The 19,713-nt window shown below is 31.5% G+C and overlaps 1 protein-coding gene across 1 annotated transcript in view; it reads left to right on the forward strand.

The window, feature by feature from the left end:
* The window catches only part of LOC106465859 (valine--tRNA ligase-like), a 175,961-nt gene that overhangs the window by 64,863 nt on the left and 91,385 nt on the right, over nucleotides 1-19,713 (forward strand). The window contains exons 7-8 of the mRNA XM_022393815.1: nucleotides 15,172-15,291; nucleotides 15,703-15,811. Coding sequence (XP_022249523.1) covers nucleotides 15,172-15,291; nucleotides 15,703-15,811 — 229 coding nt within the window. The remainder of the gene's footprint in view (nucleotides 1-15,171; nucleotides 15,292-15,702; nucleotides 15,812-19,713) is intronic.

The following is a 19,713-nucleotide window of genomic DNA, read 5'->3' on the forward strand; positions in this document are numbered from 1 at the left end:
GACTTAAATACGGATTTGATGCACGAGAAAATAGAGCATATTGGACGTGAAGAAGGGAGCAAGTTGCACGTGGGGAAAAAAACGCGCCTGATTTAAATGTCACACCTGAACGCTCACATCCTTTTAATTATGTTTGAAATTATGAACATTGCTCAACATCATGAAAATTAAAACTTATTTTCAATAAGCAATCCTGAAAAATATTTGGGGGTGCTTAACTTTTTTCCAGGTGTATATTATTGCATACAGAAAACATCCTTTGTGTAAAGAAAGAAGGTGTCTGAGAAAAATTAAAGAAAGGTTTAAATCTGAAGGAGACAACATTATGGTAACTGTCCGTCACAACTGAATTTAAATGGTGATAAATATAGAAAGGCTGGTCAGGAATTTCTAATATATAAAAGAACATGAAAAAAGAGGAAGTACAAGCTGAATATTATGGATTATTTGTTGATCCCAGGTTTGTTTCTTGGTGCATCACCAAATGAACTTGCATGAAAGAATGGAGTACTGAAAATGACATTTTTCGAAATGGCTGAATGTTACTCACCACTTATAGTTGCTAGAAACTTAAACATTTTTTATTTTTAGTTACATCTTCAGGCATGGATCTTCTACTCAAAAAACTCACAATTATTTTTCTAACTTCAAGATCATTTGCATATAACACAACATGAATTTTGTGACTTTATCATACAGACACCTCATCTCATGGCAGGAATGTTGAAAGAATATTGGGAGATGACATCTTCTGGACCCGAAAAAGTATTTCCTTTATTAGGCCGTTTTTGCTGGAATTGCCTTTTTTTTTTTAAACTGGTTGATTTGCAATACACCAAACAAGCAATTTAAAAGTGAAAAGCACCAGCAGCAGATAAGGGAATAAAAAGGAATAAAACATATAGTTTTGTCATAAAGAATGCTTTTAGTAGTTATATAGTTTACATAAATAAAGTAATTGTTTGTGAATAGACCTTTTCCCTTGTAGATGTAATTAATCCATCACATATACCAAACATGGAACATCACATTTATTTTTAAAATTCAGAAAGTCATGAACCAAAAAATTCAGGAATTGCTTGAAAGTCCATATTGCTTGACAAGATATTTTTAATAACAAATGACTCAAATTTGTGATTTAGTTGAAGTGTTTCCAGCATACCAAATCACAAAATATGTTGTAACAATTTACTGTAATTAGACATTTTTTTAAATGTACAGGTTTAGCAGGTGGCTGTAACATAAATTTGAGTACAAGCTTCCGGTATTCACATCAATGAAAATATTTATGTACTGAAATTTTAAACATCTATTGTATATATTACCATAAGGGTCTGTTCTTTATTAGTTGAGAAATTGTTATTATATTTAGTAGCAATGTCGAATGTCATTAAAAGCTGATAAGAATAACACTTACTTTGTTTCCACCACAAAATTATAAAAAACAGTTTCTTTTTCTGAAGGTCAACTCCACCTTATGAGATATCTAGAAAAGGTTGTGATCAGTTTTATTTATTTTTATACAAATTGTCATTGAATGTGACTAATTATGTAAATGAACTTTGATAATACAAAGTACTGTTTATCTATGTATAGTAAAGTATGTTAGAGTTAATTCAAAACAGAAGAAAGAGTAGTATCAATAAGTTTGAAAATGAATAATAAGCTTAATTTGGTATGTATAAATGTCAGAAGTAGATGATAAGATAGATGATGTATTAGCTCAATTTTTTTATGTCTTAATATTTCTTGAATCATGGTATTGTGAAAAAAAGCCTCCACCCCATTATTAACTTATTGATTTTTTTTGGTAAACCCTCTGAGCATGGAGGTGGTATTGTTATTTATTCTTGTCTTAGCTTGAAGTATAAGTTTAATTTTATTATAACTAATCATATTGAATTGTGTAGTTTTAGTATTGATGAAGTTTATATTTTTTTATTGTATATATTGCCCACCCTCTGGTAACGTTTTATGGACACACTTGGTATGCTACTGGAAAATATGAATTTTGATAATTCAGCATTTTTATTGTTGTTGTGTTTTGTTGTTTTTTTGGGGGGGGGGGATAATTTTAATGCGAATTTTTTAATTCACCCAAACTATTACAGATTCAATTTGTGTTTTTGAATTAAATAATTTGATGTCTGTTGTAAATGTGAAGCCTTGCATTTATCAACCTACTAAGGTTGTTGGTGCTGCTGTGGCAACAATTGATAATATTTTCAATAATTGCTGTGATGTTGTTTCTGATGTCATATGTTTTGACATTTTAGATCATAATGCATAATCTTTATCCTTTGTTGTCTTTGTTATTCCACCTAAGTTTATTACTAATAAATGCTGACATTCTTTAAGAGTTTCACTAATGCTTTGAGTAATTTTGATTAGAAATCTGTAATGTAAGGAGAACCTGATGCTGTGTTGGCTTTTTCCTCTTTTGTCGAGCAGTATTACAAGCTATATAGTTCATGTTTTCCTTTTACTAAAGTTTTTAAATTGAATAATGCTAGATATCCTCCTTGAATGATCATATCTCTATTACCTATCATTAGGTGTAAACAATGACTGTATCATCGCTTTAAACAAACAGGTGCCCCCCAGTGGCACAGCAATATGTCTGTGGACTTGCAATGCTAGATATCAGGTTTCGATACCTGTGATGGGCAGAGCACAGATAGCTCTTTATGTAGCTTTGTGCTTAACTACAAACAAACAGGTAATTTTTTTACTTATAATAAGTATTTGGAGCTCAAAGTGCTTGTTAAAACCCAAGTTGCTGATCATTAAGTCTAGGTATTTTGATAGTTTTTCAAGACGAGGACTCTCATCACACATGGCAAACAATTAATGAAGAAATAGGTAGGACTGGGAGGAAAATTATTGGCCTATTTCTATCCTGTCTGCATTTGCTCTTATTCTTGAGTGCATTTTGTATAATTTATCAAGTCTTTTCAGACCAATAAGGTTAAGTAACTTGCAATTGGATTTTACTAAACATAAAGCTACTGAAAAGTGTCTACTGGCAATTATTACAAAGCTTATTATGGCTTATAAGGCCACGAGATCTGTTTTGGTTTGTAGACTAGATACTGATTTATAAATGTGCTTATTATGGTTTACATGGTAATATTTATAATTGGGAACAAAGTTTTGATGTCTGTTGAAGCTTTGCTTATTGAAAACTACCTGACTTGGCATATTAGTAAATCTTGATGTATATGATTAAATCTAGAGAACTAGTAAATGAGGATTTGATTTTTAATGGTATGCCACTGCCCAAGGTTGATTCTGTAAAGATTCTTGGGGTGATTATACAAAGAAATTTTAGATGGGATGAACAAATTATAACGATTCCTAATGAACTTTGCGAGAGTATTTTATACCATGATGAGGTGTAGGAGATGTTTCATGTATGGGTACTCTATCAGATTTATTATGCCATGTTCTGTAGCCAAATGATTTATTGTTTAAGTGTTTGGAGCTCACGCTTTGGTGCTTTGAGACCCATTTGGCTTTTACAAGAGTAGGTTTTGAGGCTCATGTTAGGGTTTCCTTACCATGCAACCATTAATAACAAATTCAAGGAATGTGGTCTTTTCACTACTTACCAGGCCTGTGTCTACTGATTTATCTGTGTTGCCAAAGATGTCAGCATTTTTATGCTGATCTCAAACTGTAACTCTTTCTAGAGAAAGTCCTTATTCCTTTTGTCACTGCAATCTATTTTACAGTCCAAGAAGAGTATTTGCTCTAAGTTTTAAGTATTTTCACTACTTGGATCCTTTTATTTTAAATAGACTGAAGCTAGATGTTTGGATCACCTCTGTTTTCAGATCATTTGAATTAAAGGTTCCTAATAATGTTTTTAAATATTTTTCTGCATTTGGATTAATGATTGTATAAGACCATGTTTTATATTTGGTTACTTATTCTGTTTAATTGTAACTTTGTAAATAAAGTAACTAAACATCATTTCTTAATATACTATTTGAGGTATCTTCAAAGTTCTATAAAATACACTGAAGTACGACATACAGATAATCAGTATTTTACAGAACATCCATTGCAGAAATTTCTTTATTTCTCCAAGACAACACCTTACAATGTATGCTAACCAGCAGTTCAGTGTTGGCTGTCTCTAATGTATGAACTAATAACTAAATCATATGTTAACTTTATCACTGTCATTGACCTTGAGCATATATGTAGCGAGTAGACATTGTAAGCTCTTAGGACTAGTGAGACAACCCACTGAAATTGCAGAGTTTCTTCAATGTATCATTCTTGTGTAATCTTGAGAGTCAACTAGCATTTCCACAAATAATCCATGTAATCGAAGTATGTGATAAAATCATGAATAGCATTACTTTGTGTCTATTGAAAACACTTATAACTTGGTTTGACTTTGATAATTTTCAACTTTTTTATAGGTGGACAAAATTTTATGATGAGTAAATTTGCTTTCAAGCTAAAAACCAGTCTATTGGTATTTAATGTGAATGTCTCAAAGGTTTCTTGAACAGAGAACATGTCAATGTTATGAAAAATGTGAGAAAACACCAAATTACACTTTATTTTTTCACGCTATTTATTATTTTCATTGTACTTTCAATTTTAGGGATTGTAACAGGCTTCATTAGGCCTGAAGAATTATGAATAAATGGAATATACTTTGCTGGCAGTTGAAGAACTTCAGCACCCCTGCCCTCTTACAGAGAGGCTCAGTGCCTTTGTGAATTTACAATATAGTTTTAAATTGCCTTAGGATACATGGTCTTGTGCTATGTTGGATTAATATGGATTTGATGAAGAGTTGAAACTTCTGTCTTTTCTTGGTTCTTGCTCAATTTCTACTTCACTACCTATGTTTTTGGTGTTGATGTTTCCATCAAGGTGTTCCCAGAACATAGCTTTTTAACTGACTTTGGAGAGCCAGCAAGCTCCTCTAATCCCTTCAGAATAAAAAAAAAAGGGGAGACATTTGCCCTAAAGGTTTATCTGACAAGGAATGCAAGATCAGAAAGCGAGGTATAGGTTCAGAGTCTTCCAGGTGTGGTCATTTACCAATGAGTGGAGTTTTTACGGTTTTATTTTTTGTGGATTTGCGGGATCCATAATAAAAAGAGACAAATTCAGTGCCCACTGACCCCACCCATCATGGGGTCCTATGAGGGGATGATGCACTACAATGCCAAACAAGGACACTGCAGCAATGCCATGGTTTCGTAAGCACTATACCCAAACACCAGCATCAGACACAATGTCCACAACACCCGTTGAGAATGCCCAACACTGGTACTCAGTTGACCCTAGCCCAACAGGACCAGCTGATTGACCTTGGTGGAGCCACTTGTCTACAGGAATATAAGGCCAAGATGGTGTGTTGCAGTGCCACAGACACCACTCAACCACCAAGATCCTATCTTCCCCTTCGCAGGTCACCACGCATGGCAAACACATGGGTGAATGTTCAGATCCCAGAGGAGGTAACGGAAAATACAGAACCTTCCCTGGGAGGTCCCCTCACCATGTACAGGAATCCACCAAAACACACTGAACTCCTCTTGAATTCGAAGGCCATTGGGGATGTACCCATTGAGGTTACTCCACATGTTACTTTGAATGTCAATCTTGCCCTAAGAGGAGGAGAAAGAGGTGCAGCATTTAAAGACTGTTAATGTTTCTTACCATGACGCTCGGAAGTTATTGTCCTCTACTCCATCTCGGTTATATGCTGCTGCACTCTGCTCCACTGCTATGGTGGGAGTGCAGACAGACCTTTCCGTGCCTCCGTCAGAGTCTTTTTTTTCACATCATTCTTTCAACTTTTTTCAGGTGAAAAGAAGAGCTTTTTTCCCCACATGAATTATCCTGTTTCATGTGTCAAAAGAATTCCATATATCAGTTGTTGCTTTTATATCTTTTGCACCATTTATTTAGATATCTACATAAATTTTAATTATATGTGTCACATGCAAATATGCACTAAAAACAAAGAATTGCATGGGGTCAATTTTTTTAAAGAATTTTGTTTATATAAAACATTGTTATAGCAGCTGTTTTTGTCAACCAAATGTAATAGTTACAATTAGATATTTAATTTTCAAAAGAAACTAATGGCATTTAGAGACTTTCAGGTGAATAACTTTTATTTGTACAATTTTTCAAGCCACATTATTATGTAAAAGGTATTTTTGACTGACCAGTTATGGAAGTGTTGTTGTGTGGTTTGACCTAGAAATCAATTTCCTTGGTCACAATACAATAGGTTCTCATAGGGAGTTGTGTCCTAAAACTCCACCCAACTTTCACTTCCAATCAAGTCAAATTGCTAGCCAGAGGGTGAATTATACCCTTAATATCCTCAAATTTTCTGAATGTTTTCATTTGAAGTGATTTTTAATTATTATTTAAATGGTTAACACCAACAACATTATTAGTGATAAATAGAGCTAATATTAGACATATTTAATTTCTTTATATATAACTTTGCTTTAACATAAACTTAGAAAGCAGAGTAATGGGGATTTACTTTCTTCTTTGTCTTTTATTTCTTCATTATTGCATATTTTTCTATTTCTGTAAAAAATGTAACAAAAATAAATGGCTTAAATCATTAACAGTTTCTACCAACAATTATTGAATCATAACACCATTGTTTTCATTCACACTTGATCCTTCATCCACACAGGATACTTCTTCCTCGTTTTCACTAGAGCTGGGAAATTTAATGAATTACATATGAGCAGTGTTTATATCAATTAATGGCGTGCAAACTGATCGATAAATAGAAATTACAATTTAACCAATTGTTTCTGATTATTACTGTTCTTGATTATTCCAATAATCACTTAATCGAAATACTGATTCTATCAATTGTCATGAAAATGAATTAATCAACATTAGTGTTTTAGATTATTTCAACAAGCAATTAATCAAAGGTATGATTAAATTGTCTGAAAAATAACTAACTAATAGAAATTAATTTCATATTATTACTATTTCCAGTTATTTCAAATGTCCAAGTAATTGAAATATTCCCACTAAATTTCCTTGCCTTGTCTTTGTTATAGCAGTGCCACTAAGGCTATCTACCATTGTCACTAATTGTGAACTGCTGACTAGAGGGAAAGCAACTTGCTTGAACTGCTGAAGTGGCTTTTTTTTTTAATATATACTATGGTTCGAGGAACGCTGTACTGATTGATTAATAGGGGTGTTGATTAATTGATTATCAAATACCACTAATTGCCAGGTCTAGTTTTCACTAGATTCAAGCATGCCAGTGCTTGTAACTGTAACTACTAAATTTAATTTTCATTACACACTGTTGCTGTTTCTTTTTGTCAATCTCCAAGTCCTTAAAAAAGGTGAAAATTATAGTGTAAAAGATTTTCATTGTAGGGTGGTTTAGTTTTTGTTTTATATCACTGAGTTCCTTCCAGTAGTGTTTGTAAATAACCATGGTAGATGGAAAGCTTAACACTTGCATGTCAACTTGAGATAACTTATGACACTTGTAAGCTATTTCCACCAAGTTAAAGATGCAGGGGTGCTAGTTGATTTCCATAGAACTTCTGCACTCTGTAATTTGAGTTCAGCTTTGTCTTTAGCCAAATAGCATGAAACTATTCCAGGAGTGACATTGTGCACATGCTCAACTGTTTTCAAGAGTATGGCTTTAGCTTGCTAATTTTCCCCAAAGTCTTGACCTCTATTTTGTGGATGCAGTAACAAATATCATAGTGACCAGTGACTGGAATTGGTCATAATCAAGCACAGGTCATTAGCTGCTCAGAATGCTGATTGTCACAGTGTCTTCATTGTACAGGTTGATCTTCAAGATAGGAACTACCTTATTCAGTATTGGTTTTTAATTTTTGTGCTCTGTGATAGCATGCAAGATTAGTTGCAACAAGTCCAACACTTCATTTACTTGTTTCTAGAAAATTTAATCCTCCAGTATGTTTTTGCCAATGTGTGTGAGTATGAGAATCTACTGTTGCTGTGATAATCCAAGGTTATATCTGCACACAGCTTACCTGATCTCTGGAAAATGAGAGGTTCATGGGTTTAGACTGTGGAATGAAAAGTGCAGTCATTTGTTGCAAATGGATTGATTGAGAAGAGACAGTTTTGAAATTTGAATAACATAAACATTTTATTTAGCAAAGAAAACTGAATAATGGCTGACTGGCCAGGTGGAAGGGCTATTGGCTTGTAAAGTAGGGTTAACCCTATTGCCCTGGGTATCCTTTACTGCATATGACACAAGTTTTTAGTTTCTTTAGTTTATTATACTACTTTTTGTTTATGTTAGACCAATTAGAATAGCATACAATCTTAGCTAATAATCCATTTTTTAATAGTATACAAGCTTTAACTTCTTAATTTTACAAGGAAATATTTTTAAAATCCTGAATTTTCACTAGTGTGACCCACGTGACACATTTTGTCTTAGCATGTCATCATCCCTATTTTATTCATCATCCCTCGAAAATGTAAGAAAGTAAAGTAAATGATTCGATAAAATCGTTATTGCTCAGATAAACAATAATTTTTATACTCTTCAATTTTGTTTGGTTACAGAGCTATCGGAATGTAGTTTCATGTTACAATTTGAAGTTATTGTAGAAAGAAAAAAAAGTTAATTTAGGTTTATTTCAAATTTTTTTTGGTGGTTACGAGGTCTGACGAATCGATCAATCCCATTTTGAGATAGGATAGGGAAAATAACAGAAAATCTATAAAGTTTTACTTAAAAAAAACGTTTGAAATGCATTTATGAGGTTTTAGGGATTATACAAAGGAAATTTGAGATTTATGAGATGTCAAAAAGTATTTTCAATTTTAACGTGAAATTTACTTTGCACACGGACTATTCAAAACAAGTACTCAATATATTCATGGACAAATCTGTATTTTATTTTATTAAAAATACTTCATTAAGAAATATGACTTTTTGTATGTGAAAGACTTATAATATTAACTGAAAGGCTGCCAAATTTCGTGAAATATACCCACTATATTGCGAGTTATAAGTATTAAATCTATAAAGACTTTAAATGAGTACAAAAAGGTCACTTGATTGGTTAAATTGACCGAGTCGATATTGAGAGTGTTAAAAGGTAAAATTAATTATGTTTAAAGATTAAGGAAAATTAATTTACACGATTAGTAGTAGGGTAAAAACAGAAATTAAGTAAGCTTTACAAGAAATTATTTGCCACTTCTGGACAGGAACAAGGCTCCTCATCAAAAATGAGAATCATTTGCTTGTGACTGACTATTCAGAAAACAGGCACCAAAATGACATAACTCTGTTACATGTGATAACTGCAAGATTTCCTCCTATGAAACAACATATAAGTTCATTGAGCACTCAAGTTACAAATGTTAACATTTCAAGCCTAATTTTTGCACATGATCTCAAAAAATTTCATATATTCCAAAATTATAATTTAAGAAATTTAATAATTTTGTAGATAAGAAATGTACAGTATAGGAGAGTAAGATAAAGTATTTACATACTACATAGCTATGTTTTGGTTTGAATTTATTTTCAAGGCACAGTGTGACAGATCATCAGTGAATGTCCACAAGATAAAGAATAATAATTTCTTTCCTTCTTTGCTAAACCTGAATATGTTTGAGTTCTTGTTGAATGTGTCCTCCAGTGCAACATTATAAGCTGTTTTGTTGTTTTCATAAGTTTACTCTCAAATTGTTCACAGATGTCTCCAGCAGGCAGTTCTAAAGCACAATTGATAAAGTTAAGATATTTTACTTCAAGTAATACAGATTTATTCCTTACATCGTATGGTTTTTGATCAGTGTTTTTTAGCTTCACTCAAAACCTTAGCCATATGTAGTAGCTCCAGAGGCATATAAGGTTCCTTATTTAAGTTCTCCCTAAAAAGTCATCAAGTTTTATAAATAACCATAAAAATTCCTATTAATTAAACAAATTATTCTACCATAGTCATTTTGGGATGTCTGTGTGATGATGATATTGAAATTGCTGTAAATAGGTGGTGTTTTCATGGATAGAGATTGAGTATGAAATCCTTCAGGTCACATTGATGTTTTTTCATAATATAATTTCAGAAAAACACCAGATGTTAAAACATTATCATCAGCCTCTACATCTCAAGAAAGATAACATTTGTGGTCTTATCTATCTATCTATATGGTGGGATCACCTCAAAATCTTTATTTCTTGTTAAATGGAAAGCAAACTGCAAATGTTGTTTATGAAGAAGCTTTGTTATAATTTTAAAAGTTATTATTTTGAAATATATGATAGCTGTTAAACTTGTGTTGTTTTAATTAAGTTTAAACATTCCCCATCAGTTGATGGGTATTTCAGCTTGTCAGGTATAAAAAAAAGATGCATGGTGTCAATATAGTAAATACGTTTTAATAATTTTATTTACTATTCACAGGTGCTTTACTTCAGAATATATTTTGCTGTTATATTAGTGTGAGTCACTACATTAAACTTAATATTTCTCTAACCTTCTCTAACATGTTTTTTTGCAAACGCTCCCAGATATCATTAAACTTCTACTTAGGTAACCCGAATAATTTTCTTCTTGCTGGAAAGCCTGAATACCCTTGACAAGAATTAGTACCAATGCGTGTACTCTTTGTATAATATCTAATTGTGAAGAAAATACAAAAGTAGGTCTTAGTTTACAAGAAGCTTTTTTTTAAAATATGTTTTCATTGAAACTGAGTAGTGTTCAACATGGATATTTTGTTCCTTGCATCATATTACATCAAGGAAGTGCATATTGACCCTGGCAGTGAAAATACTCTGTAAGGTGGTTGGCTTAGTGGTCTTAGGGTTAAGGAAATCATTATTATATGATATGATGGACATGGCTTCCAAAACAATATCCTTAGCTTTCTGCATATAACTCTTTCCCCCCTTTCTGAACCTGACCATGAGGATGAAAATTTTTTAGGCTCATTACACCTCCTGACTTTGCACTAGGATGTCCTTTACACATAGAGGACAATGTTTCTCCTTCAAATTTCCACAGATTTGATTTCTCATGTTTGTTCTTTGCTTTCTCTTTCACATACCTTTTGATTCTTCCCATTCTTTACCACATGACTCTTATGCTGAAGATATCTTGGATTTCCCCCTTCTCCAGACATACATATCCATATTGACACATTTTCTCCCCTCTTCCCTAGTTTATTTACCACTCTTCCCAGAAATATGGAATTTAATGTAAATTACTCATTATAATATAGTTATTACTCAAACAAAACAAATTTTTTCATAGCTTTCAATCTTATTTGTTTATGGAGCCATAAAGTAGAAAATTGGACCCACATGTAATATCCTCTCATTCACAAATTGCTAGTAACTCTCTCTGATGTTTAATGCTGTATTATTTATAACCAATAGAAAGCCAAAGTTTAATCTATCAGATGTATTATACAACATTGTTTTCTTTATAGAGAATTGTCTGTTTGACTTCCAGTTCAAAGCTTATTCCCGTGTGAAACACATTGAGGAGCTTAGCTTAATTTTTAACAGCTCTTGTTGCATAGTTAGAAAGCCAGACAAATTATGATTGATATAGAACATTGTCTGCTTTTTGTGTTATTATGCTGTGTTCTTAGGTGTATTATTTAATTAAATAAAAAATATTTAATGTAGTAGTACCATTAGTATAAAAAAAATTAGACTTAAGTTCCATAAACAGCAAAAAAAAAGATCCAGGCAAGTATATCTCTTGTTTATCATGTGTATCCTTTATTATAAAAGTAACTAAAATGTACAAATTAGAAAGTTATAAGGTTAGATTAAGTAAGATAATGAAAGTAATAATAAAAATCCTTTCATAGGTATGCTCATGTATTACGTAATTCGATATGTGAACATGAACTGCACATTTGCCGAGTGTTTACAACTTGTGTGACAGAATTATTAGTTAAAACACAGTTCAAAGTGCAATAAAACAATAAAATTAAGTATAAATAAATGTATACTGTTACAAGTTTTACTCTATTTAGGATAACCAATTGCTTTCTGATACAATTTGCAGTTATCCCAGAAAGAACAAAGGATAATTATAATTTATATTTATTTCCTAATTTTTTATGGTGGTTATGAGGTCAGTTCAATTGACCAACACAATATAGAGTTGTAGTATAGAAAATAAGAGATAAAATATAAAATATTTCTGCAGAAAAACAGTTTATATTTATTTAAGAGGTTTAGGGATTATACAGATGAAGAAAAGTGTTTTTAATCTTAACTTGAAAGTTACTTTGCACTCAGAGCAGTCAGCGCTCTGACACCATGTAATTATGAACATAGTTTTAGTAAAAATACTTAATTAGAAATTCTGATTTTTTTTATTACAAAAGACTTTTAATGTTTACTAAAAGCTTGCCAATTTTCCTTAAGATACATTAAGTACTTTTAGAGTTGTACTATGTATACCACCATATAACCATTGCATAGAGTTAATGTGGTTCTACATACTCTTAACCAGCCTTCATTTGAACCATTGGTCATTTCCCTCATTATACCCTCTCTCTCTCTCTCAAAACCTATTTCCTTCTTCTTGCTTGTGGTCATTGCAAAACTGTTCTTTAAGAAGTTGATGCCTCCTCTACTTTGTTTCACAGATCTTTTACAGATATTTTTCCCTGACCACTCATTTCTTCATAAGATTTGGTTGGCTCAGGAGAATGATCATTCCTTCTCTCACATTTCTCTTTTATTGTTCTCAGCTCTCTGTGATAATACAGATTGTGATTGTCTTTTGTGTTCAGTTCAAGCAGTCAGGTGTTACTTGTCTTGCACAGCTCCAATTCATGGATCTTGCAATAGTTTATTCTTGCCAGAAACCCCCCCTCTTCTTCCAGGAATTTCTTATCCTCAGTGTTTGTCAAATGGATTTGTCAACTCATCTAGATTGTATATTTATCTTTAGATTGAGATTGCAGACTGTATCATGCCTCATCATATCAAATCTGTCTCTTGACTCATTCTCTGGCTTCGCACTTTTGAAAACCCTTGGACAAGATCCTCCAGGCTGCAATGTGAACTATGCTCAACACCTTTGTCTCCTGTTTCCTCCACCATTTGGCAGTTTCACTTACTTCCAATAGTATTCTCACCATCTTTGATGGATAAATGCCTATTTTACTTCCTTATCAATTTCTACTCTTCTATGATTCACTTTATGGAAACCACCCTGTGGTGAGTGCTGCCTCATGGGGTATACTTCATTAAATCCATATTGAGTCAGGGTAAACAGGAAGCATAAGACCCATCCGCCCTGGCTCCAAATTTCCCACAGTTGAGATAAGGTTTTCTGCACTAATGTGATATATCTTTCCTTCTTCATTATCCATTCCATACTGTACCTTCCATGGACCATAATAGAAAAAGCCAGCACCAGAAGAGTATCTACCCACTTCCCTGGCTTGTGCATTAGGTAATAAATATAAATTATGCCATTTTCATTCATATGACTACAAATTATAACACGAAAACATAAATGTTTAGACTAGATAGTTTAAATCTCATAACATTATTCATTTATATATATTTATTATTTTTATTATATTGACCTTTTAGCCATGCCTGGCTAACAATACAGAAGTTACAATGATGCCACACACGTACACTCATGTTACTGTATCCAATAATATAAAACTGACCTTTAGTCCTTACAAAGTGACCTGTCTTGGCTGTGTTTTAGTAGACTAGTATTTTGTAAAATAGTCAAAATTGTAATAATAAGATTATATATATATACAGATTATTGCTATCTTGAAACAAGTTCTTAAACTCATTTTTCTTAAAACATAGAACAGTAAATAAAGAAGTAAAGCAAACAATTCTAGTTACAACCTTTATACTTGGTTGCTGCTTAACTTAAATTGCTAAGCCTTTAAAAATTTTGCAAGTGGAAGATATGAAACAAAATAATTTTTTTTAGGTTTTATATATACAGTTGAATAACCAAAAAATTATAAATTACTATATCAATACCATAAAATTCCACTATAATTTATCAAGCTTAGTAACTAAGGTGTATTTCAGTCTAAAAAATACGACATTTTGAGCGGACTAAAGACACAACCTACCTTATCGAAATCTTGGTTCTAAAGAAAGAGATGGCATCCAAACACATTAAAATGGCTGAGAAAGCCACTAGGGGCACATTCTGAGCTTCCAATTGGTTATTTATATCATATGTAGAAGTAAGTGTATATATATAATGGAGTGTTTCCCTAAATGGAAAGAGGTGGGTGGGGGTTTGGTTTATTACATGAGCAATATCTTGGCAAATTGAAAGGATAAGAGGCTCTTATTTTATATTCTAGCTTGTAAATATTGGTAGTTTGAATTCATAATTCTTTTAAAACTACAGACTTAGTATTTTGACATCATAAACATTTAATTTGAACCAGTGCTGCATTCAACATACCATGTGACACACAAAATCGATGTTTTTTAATATTTTCTTTTGAATTAAGAAATTGAGTAAGATATAATACTAAAATTTCAATTATAATCTACAGTTTGATACCAAACTTATTGACATAAATTCATGAAATAGTAGTTCAATAAAATTTTGAATGTGAGTCAACAAATGCAATGACATGGCCTTTCACCTGTAACCCATCTAGAAAAGGTTAAGGTAAATGATAGTGTAAAACTATTATAATGGATTTCCTTCTCTGATTTGTTCTTCCTTGATTATGAAACTAACAACACTTGTAGCTATGGAAAGAAGGGGATTGAAGAGAAAATTCAGTTATACACACAGTGATAAACACACACAGAGGAAACTCAATGATACAATTTTTTTTATTTTAAGATTTATCTTACCAAAAATTATGTAATCAAACTGTTAGCTTTTGAAGTGACTTCAAAAGTTTAGAGCTTCAGATTATTTTAATATTATCTATGTAATCCCTCATGGAGAAAAACTCAAATGTAATATATACAGTACAGTCTTATATGGGTGACATGTATATGGATATACTTACGTTTTACTTTTTGACAATTGGCTTAGAAAAAACAAAGCCAAAATGTTTTAACATTACTTTGTTTACATTAAGGAAAAACAATTTTGTTATAAGTTATCATAAGAACAAAATTATTAATTCATTTAATCTTTTCAGAAAATGTGTAGAGCAGTTACTGAAGCATTTGTTCGTTTGCATGATGAAGGACTTATCTATCGTAGTTATCGTCTTGTGAATTGGTCTTGCACACTTCGGTCTGCAATATCTGATATTGAGGTTTGCATTTCATGTAGCATAACCTATTCGAGGTAGAAACTGCATGTAATTTAGTAAAAAATTTATTTATTTCCATTTTAAATATTTTGTTCATGTCTGGAATTGGTGATGATACAGTTCCCAAAATTGCAAGCTTTAGAATAACTTCTATTAATGTTTTTTCAAAGATATCCTATCTCCAGAAAAAAAAGAACATTTTTTAGTTCTTGAGTTTGTCCTTAAAAAAATTAAAGTTTTAATTTTAGTTTAAAGTTTTAATAAGGGTGTTAGATTTTGAGTTATGTATCCTAATTTTTTTATTTTATGTTCAATCGGTATGATATTTAAATGTTAATGAAGATAATAATTGTAAAGTTAGGAATTCTGTAAATGTTTATGAAAAATATATTTACGTAATAAATACTCCTACAGGTGGACAAGTTTGAACTTCCAGGTAGGACCTTACTGTCTGTGCCAGGATACCAGGAAAAAGTTGAATTTGGAGTGCTTGTGTCTTTTGCATATCTAGTAGAAGATTCAGGTATGGCAAAAGATCTGTATTTTTTTCCTGTTTTCAAAGGGTGATAATGTTATTAAAAATTTCCAATCACAAATAAGTTAACTGCATAGTTCTAAACTAAAATTTAGCTTATAATTAAGCCAATACTATATATCTATAAATACTTAATGTAATAACTCAACAATCTAAAACTTAAGATGATAAGAATTTTCTTAGAATTTGTTAGGCAGTGTCTAACAGTGTCCTTGTCACAGTTGATAAAGTAAATGTTTATTATCAATGTAAACCACCTGATTTAGTGTAAGAGCAAGCAGCATGTGACAATAGAAAATAAAGTTGCAGGTTCTGTTACTTTTATTCAGTAAATAACAGCTTATTTATTATGAATCAGATTTATGTTAAATGAACATTTATATGTCAGTTCCTTTAAAAGCATTTCTGTAATCACTTGCATATGTTCAGACATGACCATTTATAAGTGTGGGTTTTTTTCTTAAGGGTTAATCAGTAATATTAAGTTTACTGTACATTATGCAAAGACAATGCTAGACCTCTGGTCTGGGACCAGTAAAAATGGTTATGGACCATCAGTTATCCTTAAAGTAGTGATCTAATAAACCTGCACAATTCTTGAAGAAGATCTATATATGGAAATGTAAAAATCACACTTCTTTGGTCATATATTGTTTTTAAGCCTACATTTTCGTGAGATTTATGTAACTGCCTACCTCTACTTATACCTGCTAGTGTTGTAATCAACCCTGCTTGGAGAATGACTGGGCAGGTCATACTGAAACACAAAAAATGTCTGCATTTTGTGCTTATGTTCATAGATTTTTGAAGATATGTACAAAATAAGAGGACTTAAAAAATGAGTTGTTACTAATGAAATATATAGTAGCGGAAAAAAGATTTAACCCAACTATTGTAGATGGAGCAGCTAAGAAATTCACTAATGTGATAATAATGGAACAAGGTATTACCTTAAAACCTAGTTATGATTAAAAGGAATGTGTAATGTTGTCACATGTTCCTGGTTTAACTTCTAGTTTATTCAAAGTATTTAAAAAACAACAAATATTTTACTCTATATTTAACTGATGAATAAAATAAAACAAATTTTAGGTAATACTTATGATAATATTCAATTAATGGAAAAAGCTGGAACTTATAAAGATAAGTAAAAACTAGAGTAAGCAAACACAACATTAGATGGCAAAGATGAAGATCGAGAAATAAATATTAGTGTCAGCGGAGGTAAGTATGTTTGGAAATACATTTTCAGTTTAGGAAAATAACTTCAAGTGAGATAACTTAACAATATTACAAAAGTCCTCTAGTGACAACAATATTACACACAATGAGAAAAACTTAGAAGCTTGAAGAAAGATGACGTCAACAATATTACAAAAGCCTGGTACAAGAATTAAATTGCATACACAACTTACGATTTGTACAAAGTTATGTAACAAAACTTATCATACCTATAACACTCTTGTTATGAAAACTAAATAATCATTGAATATTAAATCACTAAATAAACTAAATAATAGCTTAACCCTATTGCCCCGGGTACCCTTTACTGCACATGACACAAGGTTTTAGTGTCTTACGTTCAAAATTTTATTAAACTAATTTTTGTTTATGTTATACCAATTAGAATAGCATAAAATATTAGCTAATAATCCATATTTTAATAGTATACAAGTTTTACATTCTTAATTCTAAAAGGGAACATATAAAAAATCCTGAATTTCTACCAGTGTAACACACGACACATTTTGTCTTAACATGTCATCATCCCTATTTTATCCATCACCCCTCGAAAATGTACGAAATTAAACGTAAAATACTCTCTATAAAATCGTTATTACTCAAACAGACCATAATTTTTATAACCTTCAATATTTTTTATTTACAAAGCTATTGAATAGAAAATCAGACCCCCTCCTGCCACACCCTCTCTTTCACAATTCGTTGATAGTTCTCTCTTACGTTTCATTATATATATATATATATATATATTACCTATAACCAATAGGAAGTCAAGGTTTTCATCTATCAAATGGAGTATTGTTTAACATTGTGTTCTGAATAGATAAACGTCAATTTCACTCGGAGTAGCAACATCGTTCCCGTGAGAAGTTAATGACTAGCTTGGATGAATTTGTAATGGCTTTTGTCACATAGTTAGAAAACCAGGAAGATTTTTAGAAGTAAGTGAATTTGTCTACTTTTTGCATGTTATTAGTCTATATTCTTTGGTGTATTATACAATTAAATAAAAATTGCTAAGTGCTTTACTATAATCACTAAGAAAATCAGGCTTAACTCTCCTCAACAATTGAGGGCAAGAAAAAAAAAGAGCAGCTTGTGGATAATGTAATTCGATAGCATAACGTGAGCTGCAGGTTCCCCGAGTGATTTACAACTTTTAATGGCAGGGATAGCAGTTAGGCATGGTTCAAAGGGCAATAAAACAATAAAATATAATTACATATAGACGTATATTGTTACAAGCTTAAAGCTACTTAGTATAAATGAACGTAGTTTCGGGTTACAATTTGAGGTCACTTTAGAAATAAAAGAAGGCTAATTTAGGTTTATTTAGATTTTTTTTGGGTAGTTACGAGGTTGGTCGAATGGACCAATCCGGTTTTGAAATAGGGTATAGAAAATAACATATAAATTATAAGGATTTAGTGAAAAAAAAAAAACGTTTGAAATACATTTAGAAGGTTTTAAGGATTACACAAAGGAAATTTGAGATTTTTGAGATGACAAAAAGTATCTTTAATTTTAACATGAAAATTACTTTGCACACGGACTATTGAAAACAGATACTAAATATATTCATAAACAAAACTTTATTTTATTTTATTATAAATAGTTCACTAAAAAATATGATATTTTGTATGTGAAAGACTTCTAATATTAACTCAAAGACTGCCAAATTTCATGACGATATACCCAATATATATAGAGAAAGTTATAAGTATTAAATTTATATCAACTTTAAACGAGTACAAAAGGTCATGTGAGTCAGTCAAATTGATCAACTCTGTGTTGGAAGAGTTAAAGACAACCAGAAGGAGAGGAATAAGAGAGACGGCACAACATCTCATTGTGAATGTCATTGGGTTCGACTGATGTACTGCCAAAGCAAGCTTCAATTGCCCCAGGGTAAAGGAGAGATTATAAGCATAGAGACAATCAGCCCAAAAGGAAGGAGCTGATCACTCTGCACGAAACTTGATGACCAATAAATTAGGAAATAAATATAATTCAAGAATGAACACAAATTATAACACGAAAACATAAATGTTTGGACTAAATAGCTTAAATCTCATAACACTGTACATTTATATCTATATTCATTATTTTTTATTTTATTGACCTTCCAGCTGTGCCTGGCTAATAATACAGAAGTTACAATGACGTGGAACATATGCACTCATGTTACCGTATCCAATAACATAAAACTGACCTTTGGTCTTTACAAAGTGACCTGCCTTGGCTGTGTTTTACTCGACTAGTATTTTGTAAAATACAGTCACATTTCAATTATCATACATTATATAAGTATATATAGATCATTGCTATTTTGAAATAAGTTCTTAAACTTATTTTTCTTTAAAAATATAGAACAGTAAATAAAGAAGTAAAGCAAACAAGTATCTCTTCTAGTTACAACCTTTGTATGCAGTTGCTGCTTGACGTAGGTTGCTAAGTCTTTAAAAAAAAAATTGCACATGGAGAATATTAAACAAAAAATGTTTTCTAGGTTTTATATATACTTTTGAATAACTAAAAAATCATAAATTACTACATCAATACCATAGAATTCCACTATAATTTATCAAGCTTAGTAACTAATATGTATTTTAGTCTAAAAAAAAAATATGAAATTTTGAGCAGACTAC

This window comes from Limulus polyphemus, unplaced genomic scaffold, assembly GCF_000517525.1.
Source record: "Limulus polyphemus unplaced genomic scaffold, Limulus_polyphemus-2.1.2 Scaffold2077, whole genome shotgun sequence".
NCBI lineage: Eukaryota > Metazoa > Arthropoda > Merostomata > Xiphosura > Limulidae > Limulus > Limulus polyphemus.